General features: G+C 52.2%; 1 protein-coding gene across 1 annotated transcript in view; it reads left to right on the top strand.

The window, feature by feature from the left end:
* The window catches only part of ERP27 (endoplasmic reticulum protein 27), a 37,622-nt gene that overhangs the window by 3,395 nt on the left and 16,002 nt on the right, over positions 1–18,225 (top strand). The window contains exons 3-5 of the mRNA XM_074983960.1: positions 2,020–2,157; positions 7,841–7,957; positions 10,455–10,580. Coding sequence (XP_074840061.1) covers positions 2,020–2,157; positions 7,841–7,957; positions 10,455–10,580 — 381 coding nt within the window. The remainder of the gene's footprint in view (positions 1–2,019; positions 2,158–7,840; positions 7,958–10,454; positions 10,581–18,225) is intronic.

Raw genomic sequence — 18,225 nt, 5'->3', positions numbered from 1 at the left:
GCTCTTCCCACTTCCCTCCCATGCTGAGAGACTCATTCTCCTCCTATCCAGCGCCTCCTGCATGCAGTGAATAAGTGCCCCTTTGACGTGCAAGAGGTGCTGGGAGGGAGCAGGAGGAACAGGAACAGGGGCACACTTTGGGGAGGGGGCAGAAAGAGGCCGGGAATAGGTGGGCTGAGGTGGGGCCTTGTGGGAAGGGATGGAGGGAGGTTGGGAAAAGGCAGGATAAGGGCTTGGGGGAAGGGGGTACATGGGGGCAGGGCTTGGGGCAGGGTGGGCCCTGGGGGTCGAGTGTCTATGACTGCACATGGCCTGGAGGAGTGAGAAATACAATGGCCAAAGACCCAGCTCAAACCATTTTTCACTGGAATTTTCCAAAGCTCCCTCTTTGGGGGTGCCTGATTTCAGCTAGCTGCTTCGATACTGTATCCATTCCAAAACAGGACATGAGAACAGGTTTTTTTAAACGATGGAAGGAATTTATTTCCTGAGCTCCGCAGGCTGCCAAACAGATAAACCAACTTTGCTCAAAATGTTTGTCAATTAAAAAAAGAACAGAATCACCTTCAGGCACAGACCAGGCCTTGAGAATTTCTGTCCAATCAGAGAGAGGCATGAGATGTTAGGCAGGCTTTGAATCAAAATAGGTAGACGAGTTTAAGTATAGGCTATGACTGACCCCAGTGCTCAGCTGTAAGAAGAAGAAAAGAATCCAAAATGCCTCAGAAGTTGCACATTTCCAGACTTCAGCAACATCTGTACACTTAACTTCCATTTATTGGATACTTTTCAGTGGATGTGTATGAAATATTTTTGTTTTGGGAGGGAACCACCTCCCATGTATTAAAAATTCATAAGTCAGGCCTCAAAAATCATTAGGTCACCTGAAAAAATCACAAGGTTAAAATAAAGTTGGGGTCTTTTTATTTAGCCTGCAGTCTTTGAGCTTTTAGGGTTCACATTTCAATTTTTGCTCTACAACCATGAGGGCTAGACATGTTTTATTTCAAAAGGAAGCTGAGATTCTCACGTGACCACAGAACTCCAGGGGCTGGGGTGTGAGAACAACACCAGCTCTCTCCAGACTTGTGAAAAGAACTGTGAAAGTTGGCCAAACAGACTCTGGTTTGTTTCCCTTCAGTAGTTTAAAGTTGTCCAATAAGCTGAAGGTAGGGAAAGACTCTCCCTTCAATGTCCTGGAAACAAGGGAGGGAAAAAACTGATGGGGAGGAAGAGTAAGGGGTGGTGGGGATTAGACAGCAGGACCTGTTTTTACCCTCATACCGCCACTCTCATATTGTTGTACAGGGGATGGTGTGGGTGGTGCGGGGAAAGGGGATCCAGCCCCTCAACTTTCTCTCAGCACACACTCGTTGAACACTCAGATTTTAGATTCAAACACAAGCTTTCAAGCTCTCCACCTTCAGCACCTCTCCAATACCTGCCTTCTGCTCCCTGAACCCCATCAGCTCACCAGCCTGTACTCAGCCTTCATTGCAGCTTCCCTACTCCTGCTCCGCTCCCTCTTCCTGACACTCAGTCACGTCTCTGCACAGCTTTCTCTCTCCCCACGGTGATGTGCGTCCAGCCAGAATGAACCAGCCGGGTGTGAGTGGGGTGTGGGGAGGTGGATTGGGAACTAGGTGGGGAGACTCCAGCAGAGCTTGGAAAGGAAGTCCCTCTGCCTAGAGGCAGTTTGAGTGGCAGTGTGCTTACACCTCCTGTTCTAGTCTAACCAGCCACCAGATGTCACTGTTAGCGTCTCCATGTCTCAGCTGCGGCCAAAGCAGCTGGCTGGCCAATGTCAAGAGGGAGAAGAGAACCTGGGTGAGTAATTTAAGCTGCTTCTAATTAACCTTTTCTCTTTCCCATTCCCTCCTCACTCCTCCTGATGCATTCTCTCTTCTCTTCCTCTATCTCTCTTGTCTGACCATGCCCTTCTTCTCTTTTCTTGTCCGTCTCTTCTTCCCTCCCGGTCTCCATCGTCCTTCTTTTCCACTTTCCTTCCCACTCCTTCAGGAATTAGAGAGGCCAGAAGTTTCGAACTTCCACACTGTGGTCGGAAAAATCCCGGAGGTGCCATTTGGACTCAGCACGAGCCCTGAGGTCCTGTCGCATTATAACATCACCGGCAATACTATCTCCATCTTTCGTCTGGTATGTCCGCCTCGTGCCTCTGCCTTTTCTGTTCATGTTTCTCAGGGCACTGATGGTAGTTCTGCCTCAGTGGGAGCCAGTGGTGGAAAAAGAGGAGCCAGTACTCAGCTGGCTCCCTGCCCTCACCCCACCCAGCCAATCCCATGGTTGGTGCTGCCGAGGTGCCGGTGTTCAGTATTGGCAAGTACTGCCACGAAAAAAGCACTGGAAAAATCCAGAACTGTTCCCTCTCCATCCATGCCTTGGTATCAGAGCACACATTCAGGGTGATAGAGAAGGTTTGTGTTAGCACGGAGAAGGCCAGACCAAATGAGGAAGGAGTGGGGCTCCTGGAGAACCATTCAGGTCTGCATTTTAAGTAGGATCCTCCAGCTGTTCAGGGGGTGAACTACAACAGTGTGGGAAAACCTTCAGAGCTGATCGGGTGGTGTTGAGACACTGGGTCAGGAACAGTTTGACTGTAGACGCAGCTGGGTGAAGCCTGGCTCCTTCGCTGAGTAGTACTGGGCAAATCAAACCTCTCTCTGTGTGGCTGTTTCCCTATCTATAAAGTGGAGGTAACGGATGTTATCTAGCTAACAACCTCACAAAAGGACAGTGTCTGGACTTGCCCATTTCCCACCATTTTTCATTCCAGTGCAGTGTCACTGAAGGCAGCAATGGCAGGAGATCCAGTACAGAGAAGGCACCAGCCTTTTTACTACAGGTTGAACCTCTCTAGTCCAACACTCTCTTGTCTGGCAACATCCGTAATCCGGCGTGATTTTAGCTGGCCAGGCAACCACTTATCATGGGTGCGGTTGAGTTTTTTGTGGTTCCATAAAGTTTGTTTACAACCACCAGTCTTGGGTCTCAGTGTTCTGTGCTGTTAATTAGCTGTAATTTAACCCTAAATGTCTTCTAGGAGCTCCATAAGCAGTGGAGATGTTGGTAATGTGCTAGGCAATAGGGAAATTCTCTCATTCAGCACCAGTCAGGTCGCTAAAGCACCGGACTAGAGAGGTTCAACCTGTATTGTATTGTCTGTTCTAGTCAGCATGAGCGCAGCAGATGATATGGTAGTAAAAATGCAACAGTGCAAGCCACAGGTGACGTCTGTTCCCTGGTGCCCCCCACTGGTTCTACCACTGGTGGAGCTCCACTGGTGTTAGTGGTGGAGAAAGGAGGAGAAAAGGCTGGTTTACACAAGGCCAAGGATGCTGTGATGATAAATTAGGACATGCTGGGCCAGCACTTGGAACGGAAAAGTTTATTAATGTTGTGCCTAGATGTTGTCTTGGTGCCCTGTAAGATTGTAACAGAGAGAGCTGTGCTAGTCTAAGATGGATCGTGTCATTGTGCAAACATTGTTCAGTGCCCTGATGTTCACTGGCAAAGCATATCCTGATGTGAGGCAACTTTAGACAGGTGCTGCTTCTGGGGTTCCCTGCCGTGCCTGTACACCAGCTCTGCTGGTACATCGGGGCCTAACGACAGGCAGATTTTATCACTCAGGAATTATATGTGGTAGTTTTTTGGTCGTGCACATTCCCTGGTGGTCCCTGATGAAGGGGCATGACAGCAAAGTGGTTGTGGGTGGGAGAGCAAGGTACGTCTCCGCCAGGCAAGCGAGTGGGCCAGAATATAGCTTACTATGCCTGGTCTGGCTGCTTTAAAACAGGTTGCGCCTCTGAAATCTGGTACATTCCTGTCCGGCAACATCCACGGTCCAGCAGGACTATGAATGTTGTCAGATGAGGGAGTAGTGGCCAGTGCAGGAGCTCCCGCCTGCCCTGCAGCAGCAGGGGCTGGGAGGCTGATGCAGGGCTGGGAGCTGGAGCACCCTTCTACTCTGTGGCAGCCAGGGGGGCAGGAGCTGGCTGGAACTGTATGGCAGCCTGCAGTGGGGAGGAGAGCTGCAGCAGCCCCAGATTGCAGGGCTTTCTACTTGCAGAAGCCCTACACTTGCCCTTATCCAGCTAATTCTCTTGTCCAGGACCAGTCAGCTGCATCTACACGTGCACGCGACTTCGAAGCAGCGGCACCAACTTCGAAATAGCGCCCGTCGCGTCTACACGCGTCAGGCGCTATTTCGAAGTTAACTTCGACGTTAGGCGGCGAGACGTCGAAGTCGCTAACCTCATGAGGAGATAGGAATAGCGCCCTACTTCGACGTTCAACGTCGAAGTAGGGACCGTGTAGACGATCCGCGTCCCGCAACGTCAAAATTGCTGGGTCCTCCATGGCGGCCATCAGCTGGGGGGTTGAGAGATGCTCTCTCCAGCCCCTGCGGGGCTCTATGGTCACCGTGGGCAGCAGCCCTTAGCCCAGGGCTTCTGGCTGCTTCTGCGGCAGCTGGGGATCTATGCTGCAGGCACAGGGTCTGCAACCAGTTGTCAGCTCTGTGTATCTTGTGTTGTTTAGTGCAACTGTGTCTGGGAGGGGCCCTTTAAGGGAGCGGCTTGCTGTTGAGTCCGCCCTGTGACCCTGTCTGCAGCTGTGCCTGGCATCCCTATTTCGATGTGTGCTACTTTGACGTGTAGACGTTCCCTCGCTGCGCCTATTTCGATGTTGGGCTGAGCAACGTCGAAGTTGAACATCGACGTTGCCGGCCCTGGAGGACGTGTAGACGTTATTCATCGAAATAGACTATTTCGATGTCGGCTGCACGTGTAGACGTAGCCGTCAGGTCCCAAGCATACCGGATAAGGGAGGTGCAACCTGTAGCACACAGAGGGATCCTTAGTAAAGTGTAAATTAGAGACATCTCAGGAATTATTCTAATCCCCACCTGGTCTCACAATTCAGGAGGTACAAAGATGGTGTAAAGCCACTTTCATCTTCTCTGCTTCAATCATGTTCTGAGCTGAGCTCAGGTGATTTACTGATAGTCTAGTGCATATAATATGGGTAGATCTCTCCCGCTTCGGTGTGAGAGAGAATGAGTTAATATCACATAAGATCTAGCAGTTTACACTGGATTTATTGTCAGCAAGTGCTACAAATTGAAATGCTTTTCTTTGCTACAGGCTCTTATGCATAATCATTTTCTTCCAAAGACATTTAAGGATCTTTTGTTGTTGCAAAGTGGGAAAAATTCCAGGATAATTAAGGCAGGAGGCTGTTTGGTAGAAGAAATTGCAAGCCATTTGAAACAATTCACATTAAAGGCAATCTTCCCAATCCATACTTCTTCCAGCTTTGCAACTGACACGTCATTTAATGGGAAGAAAAAAAAACCCAAAAACCCAGATTGAATACCCAAGCCAGAATTTATTTTGACTGGCTATTTGCTTGTAAAATTTTCCCTCACAAATAAGTTTAAATTAATTAGATGGGATTTCTTTTTGAACAAGTGTGTAGGAGTAGGATCAGATCTTTGTTTTTTTTAAAATAGCAACTAGAACAGGAACTTGGAATAAAATACTCATCTGAGAGATGAGAAGACAGGACAGCAATTAATCAAAGACACAAAACAATGCTCCTTTATTTTTGCATAGCATGGAAACACCATAAAGGGTACAAAACTTAAACCACAGTGACAGATCTCCTGGGCCAGATCCTCAGCTGGTATAAACTGGTGTTGCTCTGTTGAAGCCAAAAGAGCTACTCTGATCTGTTCTGGCTAAGGATCTGGCATGCTTAGTGGAAAAAGGACAAAATTAATTGAGGTAATTGTATGTTATGAGGTTGTGACAGCCATTTATGTATGAGATAAACCAGTAAATGCAGCCTTTGCATAATTCAAGAGTATATCTGAAGATGATTTCTTAGAGATGGGAATCAGTAGGTTGCAATACAAAGCCCTCTGAAATAAACAGGAGCCTTTGCCTCCAGAGCTGATAAACTTTGGGACAGCCCCAGGGACCCGTTTGATTTTACATCCACTGGTTTTGCATTGCACTAGTGACACTCCACTGATTTATGTCATGTTACCCTTGATTGATGTCTGTGTATATGAGAGAGGAACAATGCCCTGTGATTTCAGGAGCAGGTAGTTTAGTCACTTAATGGAGCATAGCAGCACACAGGACTGTAGGCCATGTCTACACTTGCACTCGATCAACCAAACTTTTGTTGTTCACAGGTGCTTAATCTCCCCCCCGCCTCCTTTCCCATGAGGCACAAAGTTTTGCCACAGCAAGTGGAAGTGTGAACGCTGCTTTGCCAGCAGGAGCACTCTCCTGACCAGAAAGTGAAACCCTTTTGTTTGGGGGGGGGGGGGGGTAGAAATATTTTGTCAAGAAAAGTGCAGGCGCACAATGTTCACGCACGCTGACTTTCAGCCACGTGGCTGGGTCCACACACCCTTGTTGCTAAAAGCTGCGTAGTTTGGATACGCGAGGTCCACCATGCTTGTGGTGAAATGTGGCTTCTTAGAGCCGCACATGTGGAGTCCCCTCAGCCTGCTCCGTGTACTTGCCCCAACACTTGGTGGGACAAGCACCTGGCCGCAGTGGTGGTGGCTCCTTCTGCATCTCTTGCCCTGGCGTGGCTCCTGTGGCCCCAGCGCAGCCCGCGTGGCTGCAGCCCCGTGTGGCTCACGCAGCTCCAGTGATGGTGGCTCTGGTGAGTCGCTGGTGGTTTGTGTGGTGGAGTGGGTGCCTGTCTCTGGGGGGAAGGGGGAGGGCATTGAGTTAAAGCGGGGGGGATGGGAGTGCCTAGCTCTGGGGGAGGGGGAAGGGCATTTATTTTTGGTGGGGTGCTGTGGTGACTATGGAAGGACAAAACCACAAATGTGGCAATACTTGAATTTCTATTGGACGCCACTGGTTTAGGCATTCCGAGAGACACAGTGACAATGACCATGGCCTGGAAAAAAAGGCTTGCAGGCCTGCATACCATGGGAGAAGCTAACACGCACATTGGGAGGGTGAGGTGAGCCGACATCTTGAATAAAATATCCGACTTGTAGGTGGAATCCAGTTCCATGAACCTAGTGCGGCATATCTGGAAAAAGCAATTAAATCCCAAAGGAACCAGCTAAATTCTCCTGCACAATAGCTCAAGAGCCCAATCTCTTGATTTAGTCTGGAACGTAACTGTGTGTGCAGCTGTTAAGCTTTGGGGGTCAGCTATTGTTTAATGTTTTCCTTTCCTCCCTATTCGCTGGGAAGAAAGCTAAAGAAACTCTCAATCAAACAGCTTCTAGATAGTGATGACAGAGAGGATGGGACTGTTCCTTAAAGATGGTCTTTGCAAGGCCTGATTTTCTCTCAGCTGTGCTGGAAAAATTCCTCCTTTTCTTGGAGAAATTTCCTGCTTGCACAATGTTTCCAGGAAATCCACAAAGGCCTCTGCCAGTGTTTATTACTTTTGGAAATAATGAAATATGCAGATGATTTTTTTTTTTAAGGCGCAGGCGAGAGCGACGGAGGGAGTTCAGTTTGTTTAATGTTGTCTCCCCAGAAGCCCCAGGAGAGATTGTCAGCTAATCCCCTTTGGCTCCGGTGGAGTTAGGGTTGACATTACAGGGACGTCTGGCACCCTCAGTGTTTCCTACTATTCTGTGAGTTTGTCCTGCTGTGGGAAGCTGGAGGAAAAGATGGGGAGAAAGAGCGAGATGGTATGAGCACTGAAAAAGCAGATTTATAGGCCCACTGGTCCCACAGAGAGTTTCAGGTGGGGGCAAACTGAGTGTGTGTGTGTGAGAGAGAGAGACTGGAGAACAACAGTGACATTAGGCTTCTTTGCATCACTCTAGGTGGATGACAAACGTGAGGATTTGGAGATCACTGAAGGCAGAGAAATTGATGCCGCCAAGATAAGCCGCTTCATTCACATCAATGAGCTGCGACTGGTGACCGAGTACAATGATGTGGTAACTACAGGTCCCCGTAACACCCCATCCCCACCTTGTCTTCTTTTATACTCTGTCTAGTTTAATGGTTTTTCAGGGACTTGGATTTTGGGGGATGATAGGATGATGACTAGGTGACTGTCGGTGGCCAAAGAGGAGAGTTCATCAGAAGCTATGCACACAGCTCTGCCGCTTCCTCTCATTCCTGATGGGCAATGCCCCCTTCCAATCATAGGAGCAAAGGGCTCACCTTACTGTATTGGACCTGTGGTCCAGCTACACCAGAATGCTCTCCCCAGAAGTGGACAGTAGCAGCTGCTTCAAAGAAAGCTCAAGAAACCTGGCAGATGATGTCCCATGGGGAAATTTCTTCCTCACGCAATCAATTAGTAGTTGGCTTAAGCCCTGAACATGGAGGCTTTTATCCCTCATCAAACATCCACATGCAATCTAATGTAGCAGTGGATAGTCTCATTATCCATATAGGTGTCCTGAGTTATTGGCCTGAAAGGCGTCCTGTGGCAGTGAGTTCTGCTGGCTAATTGTGTACTATTGGATCCCTGCCCTCCAATGTGCAGCTCTGCAGAGGCACTTCAGTCCTGACCTGAAGCACTGTTCCTTCAATTCAGTCCCCAGCCCCTCTTCCTGCCTCCTGCTCCTCAGATTATTTAGCCCACCCGCCTGGGGTCTGAGTGAGCGTGTCCATGCTGTTTCCTTCAGTAGCCCATGGCACAGCTCTAGTTGTGCATCACGTTTCTGGCAGACTCCTGCTGGTCCAGTTCTTGGACCCACTTGGCACCGCTCTTATACCCACCCTTCTGCAGTTTGAGATATATCCTAGCTCACAAGTGTATCAACAGACTCGCTTCTGTCAAGTATATTACAAGCCCAAACAAAAGGAGGCCACATGGGTCAAAGCAAGCCTGGTGGAACTGCCTCCCTTCCATTCATTGGGCCCCCACAGTTCCCCCCAGACCCCTGAGCCCTGCCTTGCTCCATCACCTCCTGCCTTCCAACCTGGTCACTCCCCAGCAGACTTCCAGAGCACCTCAGTCCTGAGTCACCTCAGCTCCATGTTCCCTGTTCCACCTCTTCCATGGGGACCTCCAGCACCCCTCACTCTTGACTGGCAGCCCCAGGGTGCCATTTCAGAAGGGCGGGGGAGCAGCAGCCCTGCGTGCCAGGATGCTGTTTGCTTTTCTTCCCATTTGAGGGGAAAGCACGCCGGTTGCGTGGCTCACTCCTCTGCCCCTCCCTCATCAGCCCGCAGTGAGAGCTATGCGCCCCCTCTCTGTCCTTCCCCCTCGCTCCCTGATAGCAAAACGGGACGAAGGACAATGGCCCGGAGTGCAGGGCTGCTGCCCTCCCGAAATGGCACCCTGGGTGCAACCCCCTCCTATTCCAGTCCTGGCCTTTCCCAACCCCCCAGGCCTCACCATGCAGGGGTGTTCTGAGGTGGATGAAAGTCCACCGGAAATTAGCTACGACGGTGAAGCTGCTAATACGGAGGCCCTCCCACACTACCTGAGACCCGGTGCCCTCGTGTGGGGCTCTTGCAGAAGTGCACTGCCTGGCCCTGTCCTGAGGAATCAGCTCACTCTTTCCTCTCCCTCACACAAGTGCTGGCAGGCACTTACTTAGACGGCTGCTGTGGCCTGGACTGGCACACGGGGAGGCTGTGGGTAAGAGGCAGGCTGGCCAGACTCCTGTTTGGTTTGAGGGAGAGGCTGCAGCACTTCAGGAAGCGGGTGTGTGTGGGGGGGGGGGAACAGTCAGATGACAACATGCCCACCAATTGGAGACTGCAAAAGCACCTACTGGCAGTGCCAACCCAGGTTGTCTCCACAGAGGGCCAGTGTGTACGGCTTGCTTCCCCCTTGCCAGTGTGTGCATGCGTGTGTGTGTCCAGCCCATTTCTTCCTGGCAAGCTGCCGATGGCAACGTAACTCTCTGCACTCCCACCTGCCCCGTGCAGACGTGACTGACCCAAGAGTTCCTGTTTTAAGGCCTGGCCCCACCACGGAAAGCTAAAGTTAAAGGAAGGAAATGAGGCATTGGACAAGCCTTCGGGGTGGATTCCATGAACTCCCCAAGCCCCTGACTCCCGGCCCCTCCAGAAACCAGGGCTTTGCAACCTTTAGCTCCCTGTGCTGCCTGTTACCCCAGCGCCCCAGGCGACAGCCTGCTGAGCTGGCCTCCCAGTTGCAGAGTTTTGCCCCTCTGGATTTCAGCTCGCAGTTCCCAGGCTGTCTCCCTGCCCTCTCGCTGAACAACCTGTCTTCTCCCAGGCCCCAGCCACAGGGCCTCCAGACCCTGGGCTTCGGTGTTATCCAAGCCGTGACTTTAGGACCCTCCAGGAACCCAGCCTCAGTTCCTCCAGATTTTGACTTTGAACGTGGCAGGGCTGTGATTTGCGGAGATTTGTGCCGTTGGGATTTAGGACTCCAGTAATGCAGCAGATTAACTATTCCTAACTGTGGTGTGTCTGTACCGTTGGTGGCACGTTTGTCTTTGGCAGACAGCAATAGGTCTGTTCAGCAGCCCAGTCCAGACCCACCTCCTCCTGATCACAGACAAGACCTCCCAGGAGCATACGGGGCGAATGCGCAGGTACCAGGAGGCAGCGAAACTCTTCCGAGGACAGGTGAGTCCCAGTGGAGGAGAGGAGTGTGTACAAGAGTGGTTTATCCAAGGGGGAAGAACGGCAACTCCCTCCCACAACCCCAGGAGGAGGGAGGAAGTCACCCAGGTGGGAGGAACGAGGCTGGGAGAGAGCGAGAGAGGACTAGCAGGAGAAGCAAGCAGCAGTAGGTGGAAGTCCAAGAGAGAGGGAGCTGATCTGCTCACCCCTCTCTAGTTCATGATCTCACGAGGACGGGGCCCAATACACGCTGCCTCTTAACATGTGTCCTGGGGCTCCAGCTGGCTATGGCGCCTTTCTCGCCAGCATGTTCTGTTGTGAGATGACAAACAGCTGCAGACTTTCATCCCAGCAATGGCCACATTCCCCTAGAGTGATGAGTGAGCGCTGGCTGTACAGCTGCAGCTCCCTTGTGCATGCTGAAAAGTCCAATTAAAAGGGCCAGATTGCGCTTACGCCACTGGGATTTTCAGCCTAACTTCTCACCCTTGGTAGGTGCCAGGTAAAAAAACCCCAAGAATTGGTGGTTAGAAGGCAGATCCCCTGGGGCTTCTGAACAGGTTTCCCCTGACTCCCGCCCCACTGTCAATGGCCCTCCCTGAGTGCAGACAAGCTCTCCTCAAACAACCCACCTTCCTGTGGCTGTTTCTGAGCCTGCAGTTGGGCTGGGCAAGAAGGAGAGCATGGGAAGCCGATCTGGCTGCAAGAGGGAGTCCTGGGCATGGCAGCCAAGTTGGGAGGAAGAAATCAGCTGTGAGACAGGGGGTTGAGTGAAGGGGAGGAGATTTTGTGGGAGCGTCTGGAAGCAGGGAAGAATTGGGGGCTGCATGGAGCACAGCTGCTGGGCGAGTGCTGACGCAGCTGCCAGGGGGCAGAGGGACGGTGGAAGAGCAAATACTAATCTCCAGTGTCCTAAGGCTCTAGTCTTAAAGGCAACACTTGCAGTCACGTTACATGGATCCCACACCCCCACCACCAATGTTCCCTCTCATTTTGTCTATCCACGTGTGGAATTTTTTATCCATGTGCAGAATAATTTCTGTTATATGCACCAAGGCACTTGCAAATGTGCACCACCAGGGGACTCACAAGCTTAGCTGTGGGCGCTCTGCTCAGCTGGGCAACATTAAAATCTCTCTGGAGTGGCCACACAAGCACACAGCTTCCAGGGAACACTGCCCCGGCCTCCACCTCTCCCACACACTCTTGTTTTCATTGACTCCACTCCTGTGTGTCGGCATCAGTCTGGCAGTGAGACACTCCCAGTACTACTGTGCAGTTGGTGTGGTCTCACCAGAGCCCTTTAAGAAGAGACTGTTACCTCGTTCCTCAATTCCATGATGTCTCTTTACACGCAGTTTCAAACTGCATGGCCCTAACGCTGATGGCTGTAGCACACCCATGGACATCTCTTCTAACTCAGCACACTGCTGTTTACCATTATCAGCCTTAAATAGGGCCCCACCACCAGTTTTCCATTCATGTGACATGCCCAGCGCCAAGCTAATGTGAATTCACTTTCCAAGTAAGGCTTCACAAGGCACTTTTCCAAATGTTTACTGAGATCCAGATAGTTTAGCCAGCCAAGCCCTGATGTCCTCGCTGAGTTTTTAGTTTGTCTTCACTGGCAAAACTCCCTTCAAAGTCAATGGGTGGTCACCTGAGTGAAAACAGAGGGAAGATTTCAGGTTTTGACTAATTATTTATTGTGTATGCAGTGCCAGAGATGTACTTGATTTTGCATAACACTAGGACTCTACCAAGAGTAATACCTACTTCCCTGCCCCAAAGGGCAAGGTGATGACCTGGCTGACATGCCCACACAAAGGATTGAAAAGGAGTAAGAACCATTGCTTAGATCCCTACTGGGGCGACTGGGCTGTGGGTCTGGGCATAAAGGAGAGAGCAGGGCTACTTGCCTGCCTACTTTCTTCCCAGAGAGGATTACCAGGGAGCTGCGGGTTGAAAGAAGAGTGAGCAGAACTTTAGTTCCACCCCTTCCCAGCTGGCCAGAGAAGCTGAGTCAGCATGGGAGAGGCTGTGTGTGTAAGTGATTTACTACAGGCAGGGGTGAAAGTAACTCAAAATTCCTCACGTGAGTCTGTCCCATGAAAGCTCACCTAATAAACTGTTTTGCTAGTCTTTAAAGTGCTACTTGACTGCTTTTTGTTTTGATAGTCTATAGACTAGCACGGCTTCCTCTCTGTTACTATTAAAATTTCTCACAGGTACTGTCCTACTGCAACCTGGGTCCCTGCCAGCTCTTAAAATAGTAACCTGGTGGCATTTGACACAGCTCAGCCAGCTTTTGCTGGAGCTGTGCACCTGGGCGCACCCCCTTACTTTCACCTCTGGCTACAGGCGAGCAGAAAGTTACAAGCCCTGAATAGCAAGCAGGGAATAGGGAGAGATCTGTGGCTCGTGAGGTGGTGTGTCTCTAAAGTTGCAGTGGACCAAAAAGACACAAGCTGGAACAAAGCAAGACAATACTAGAGAAACAAAACATATCTCAGGAGAAGACAGACAAACCCAGTTTAAGCCAAGCAGTGACTAGCTGAAAGCACCAGGAATGCAGGAGTTTTGGATATGTTAGTTGGGAAACTGCTCCAGATATGTGGGATGGGACATAAATGGCAGAAAATGGGAATGAGCAAAGAATTAAAACAACAAGAAGTCCTGTGGCACCTGATAGACTAACAGATATTTTGGAGCATAAGCTTTCGTGGGCAAAGACCCACTTCATCAGATGCATGAGCTGGGGGGTCCAGAGGACGGTTTAAATACACAGGCTCATGAAGAGGTGGGAGTCCTAGTCAAGAGGAAGGCCAGAGTTGACAAGGTCAATTCAGTCAGGGAAGACGTGGCCCACTTGTAGCAGCTAATGTGGAGGTGTGAACACCAAAGCTTGGTCTACACATGTAAGAAATTTCAAAATATTGGGCCCTCTTTTGAAAGAACATGAAGAGTCTCTACGCATGAAACATGTTCTTTTGAAAGAAAATCAAAGGAACGTGGTGTAGATTTTGAAATCCCAACCCCGATCCTGTATCCAGAAGAGCACCCCCTTTCAAAAGAGGAGTCCGCCATAGCACTGGCCAGCTGGAGCGTGGGGACACTCTGGCCCGCAGCAGCAAAGCTCTATGATCCCTACGTCCAGCCACCCTTAAAGCGATATGAACCCAGAAACCCTATGTCAGGAAGCTGAGAACATGGTAGCAGCACAGCCACGAGCTGACTGCAGCACACCCTCTCACCCTTCAAAAATGGAAAAAAACACAAGAATGGCCAGGGGCCCGGAACTGAGAGAACAAAAAGGGCTCCCTCCTGGATGGAGCGTGAGCTGAGAGACCTCCTTGGCCTCTGCAAGAAAGAGGAGGCCCTCAGGGAAATGGGGGATAAGTGGACAATGCTGCAGCATTCGCCCACCTGGCCCACGGCCTCTTCACCTCGCAGCAACCAGTGCGCACTGTGGAGACCAAGTCTGCAGTAAGGGCAAGGAACTCTGGCAGGGCTATGCCTGGGCCCAGAAGAAGGCTGGCCACTCCTGGGTAAGTCTGTCCACCTGCCCCTACGACAGGGAGTAATGGGCCATCCTGGGCCCCGGGACAGCTCCCCACCACCTCCCGTCCGTGACACATCTGTGGATCAGCTGCAGCCGGAGGTGGAAGAGCAGCCAGGACCGGGGACCTAGGAGCCAGACCCCACTGTGGAATGGTTGAGCGAGGAGGGGGACCTCACGATCAATGTGCCCTCCTGTTCATCCAGCCAGGTGACGGGGAGCTGGGCATCGCTGGACCTTGGTGAGAGACCCTCTGGTAAGTACATGGGGGGGTGCGCACCCTGGCCTGCAGGGTGGGGGCAATGCAGCTGCCAGTTGGTCACACATATGACCAGCGGTCCTGGGCTGGACACTTCCTGGCCTGGCATGGCACCCGACACCCTGTGACAGCTTCCAGCAACAGCCAGCACCTGCCCCGGTGGACAGTGCTGTGACCTGCATGTGTGGCAAGAGGTAGTCAGGGGCTAGACAGCACACAGAGCTTGTTCCCCACAGCCGGGAACCACTACCAGCCTGAGATGCCCCATGGCTGCTGTGCCTTTGCAGGGGACATTTTGCCCTGGGAGAGGGGATGGTTCTCTGAGGGGGAGGGATGTGGCCCCTGGGAGGGCAGGTTGTCCCTGGGGAGGGGTTTGTCCCCATAGTCACGGACCCAAGGGCCATAATATGGGACTGACGTGCTGTCCTTCTCTCCATACAGCTGCGCCGTGGGAGAGCCCCGTGTCCTCCTTCATCCCGGGGAGCCCCTGGTGGTGGTGGAGTGCACCCAGGCATCACCCCACATGCAGCACGATGTTGGGCCCACAGCTGGAGACCCCCTCGGTGGGCAGAGGATGGCACGGCCAGCTGCTGCCAGGCCGAGAAGACAGAGCGGCACCTTCACCTCGCTGAAGCCGATGTGGCCTGGCAGAGGGTGGCCCTGAGACAGGCTCACAGGCAACCTGCAAGACATTAGTGGCGTCCCACGGGAGCGCTGCAGCCAATGTGGCCCTGCCTCCTCGCCGCCTTGCTGAGCCCCCTGCTGCCCCCTCCAACGAGCCCCTCTCACAGCCCTACTTCCCAGTGCTCCCCGCCCCAGCCCGCCCTGCCGAGGACCCCAGACCAGGGGGAAAAGGGTCCTGGAGCCAGTGGGGCTCATGGCTTTCCACCCAAGCCCTGGACTAATCCCTCCTGTCCCCTCTCCAGGCTGAGGTCCCTCCCATCCCCCCAAGGAACATTGTTCACCCCCCTTCTTGCTGTACCTAGGTTTATGTCCATAGTTACAGTTTCAGCCATGGGCAGTAAATGTTCTATTTGACTAACACCCCCACGTGCCGTGCTTTTTGTGGAGGGATGGGTGTGTGGGTGTGTGTGTGGGATGGTTGTGGGTGGAGGTGACTGGGGCCTATCAGCGAAGATGCGTCGGAGGCCCTCCCTGATGTGGAGCCCATCCTGGTCATCCTGGCGAATGGGGGGTGCACCCAGCTGCTCAGACCTGGGCCCGGACTTGGCCTCCCACCCATGCACAAAGGCATTCCCCCTGCCCTCCACAATGCTGTGGAGGCTGCATCAGGCGCCCATCACCTGGGGAACGTTCAGCACCCTGACCTCCAGCCGTGAGAGGAGGCTCTGCTACCACCCCTTAAGGTGCCTGAAGGCCTGCTTGACCACATGACAGGCCTGGTTGAAGTGAATGTTGAATGCCTCCTGGGTGGGGTCGAGGTGGCCTGTATGGGGCGCATTAGTCGTGGCTGCAAGGGGTAGGTGGCATCCACCACCATGCAGAGCGGCATGGTGACATCCCCGACCAGAATCTCCCTCTGGGGGATGAAGGTACCAGCCTCCGTGCACCCACAGAGCCTGGAGTTCTGGAACACCTGGGTGTCATGTATCCGACCGGCTCAGCCCACAGAGATGTCCATGAACTGACCTCTAAACTCCACCAGGGCCTGGAGCACCACCGAATGGTAGCCCTCGTGGTTCACGTACAGGCCGGTGCTGTGTGCCGGGGCATGGATGGGGATGTGCATTCCATCCACAGTATCAAAGCAGTTCAGGAAGCTGAGTGCAGCAAATCCCGTGACGGCAGCATCTGGATCCCGCAGTCGGATGACCCTATGGAGCAGTGTGGCATTGATGGCTCGGACAACCTGCCTGGAAGGGAGGACATGTTCTCTTGTGAGGGTGCAGCGGGACATTCCCAGCCTTCTATCCCATCCTAGCCCCCTCCCGGCCCCCTGACACCCTCTGCCACTGGGGGTCTCCCTTGCTCTGGACCCCCACCCCCCTGGAGGGCATGTGACCGGGCATGGCTTACCTCCATGACTACGACTTTCAGGGTGGCCTCACCCACCCTGAAGTGGTGTCCCATGGAGTGGTAGGAGGCCAGGGTGGCCAGCTTCCAGATGGCTACGGCCACCCACTTCTCGAGGGAGAGAGCAGGCTGCGTGCAGGTGTCCTGGTGCCTGAGTGTGGACGCAAGCCAGTGGCAGAGGTGTTGAAAGGTCTGTCTGATCATGCAGAAGTTCTGGATCCATCGGGGATCATCCCACTCCCCTACCACCAGGCGCTCCCACCAGTCGGTGCTGCTGGGTTGGCTCCAGAAGTGCCGGAGCCCCTGTGGGGGGCAGCGGGGTCCTGGGCAGGGGGACTCCATGCCACTCAAGTAGATGTGGGGCAGTTGTGACGACTGTGCACAGCAGTGCCAGCACAGTCTTCATGATCAATGTGTCCTCAGCCAGCAGCAGCAGCTGGGACTCCAAGCTGGTGCACGCTGAGCCTGCTTGGCTGGGGGCAGCTGGGCAGCACTCAGCTCGTGCAGGCTGGGGGTGTTGGGGAGGCATCCTTTAAGGAAGCAGCTGACTGCAGCCCTAGAAAGGCTTGTTGGCCATGCGACCCTGTCCGTGGCATTTCCAGCTCTCTTCTTTCGAAACAAAAAGCAGTCAAGTAGCACTTTAAAGATTAGCAAAATAGTTTATTAGGTGAGCTTTTGTGGGACAGACCCACTTCTTCAGACCATAGCCAGACCAGAACAGACTCAATATTTAAGGCACAGAGAACCAAAAACAGTAAGCAAGGAGGACAAATCAGAAAAAGATGATCAAGGTGAGCAAATCAGAGAGTGGAGGGGTGGGGGGGAAGGTCAAGAATTAGACTGAGCCAAGTATGCAGACGAGCCCCTATAGTGACTCAGAAAGTTCCCATCACGATTTAAACCATGTGTTAATGTGCCGAATTTGAATATAAAAGCCAGCTCGGCTGCTTCCCTTTCCAGAACGGTGCGATAATTCTTCTTCAGTAACACACATACCTTTAGGTCATTGACAGAATGCCCCATTCCATTAAAATGTTGACTAACTGGTTTGTGGATCTGGAGTGTTTTGATGTCTGTTTTGTGCCCAGTGACCCTTTGTCTAAGGGAGTTAGAAGTCTGTCCAATATACAAAGCATCTGGGCATTGTTGGCACATGATGGCATATATGATGTTAGTAGAGGAGCATGAGAAAGTGCCCGTGATTCTGTGAGTAACCTGGCTAGGTCCAGTGATGGTATTTCCAGAGAAGATATGCGGACAAAGCTGGCAGTGGGCTTTGTTGCAGGGAAAGGTTCCAGGACTGGTGTTCCTGGGGTATAGACTGTGGCTGTTAGTGAGGATCCTCATGAGGTTGGGAGGTTGTCTGTAGGAGAGAACAGGCCTGTCACCCAGGGCCTTCTGGAGTGTAGCATCCTGATTAAGTATAGGTTGTAGGTCTTTAATAATTCGTTGCAGTGGTCTGAGTTGGGGGCTGTAGGTGATGACCAGTGGTGTTCTGTTCTTGGCTTTTTTGGGCCGATCTTGGAGTAGCTGGTCTCTGGGTATTCATCTGGCCCTGAGAGTGCCTGGAGCTGTGTGGACGCCCCTTTTGAAAGAACGCAGCAGTCTTTAAAAAGGCAGATCAAAGGTTCGATCCGATTTTTATGTGTGGTGGCTATCTTTCAAAAGCCATGCTTTTGAATGCCCTCATTTGATTTTTGGCCTTTCGAAAGGGTGCTTACGCATAGACACATCTCAAGAGAGGAGAAACTGCTTCTGTAATTGGCCAGCCACTCCGTCTCTGTTCAATCCTTGGT

This window comes from Carettochelys insculpta, chromosome 1 (assembly GCF_033958435.1).
Source record: "Carettochelys insculpta isolate YL-2023 chromosome 1, ASM3395843v1, whole genome shotgun sequence".
NCBI classification, from domain to species: domain Eukaryota; kingdom Metazoa; phylum Chordata; order Testudines; family Carettochelyidae; genus Carettochelys; species Carettochelys insculpta.
The sequence above is the reverse complement of the archived record's forward strand: the minus strand, read 5'-3'. Positions and strand labels throughout refer to the sequence as shown.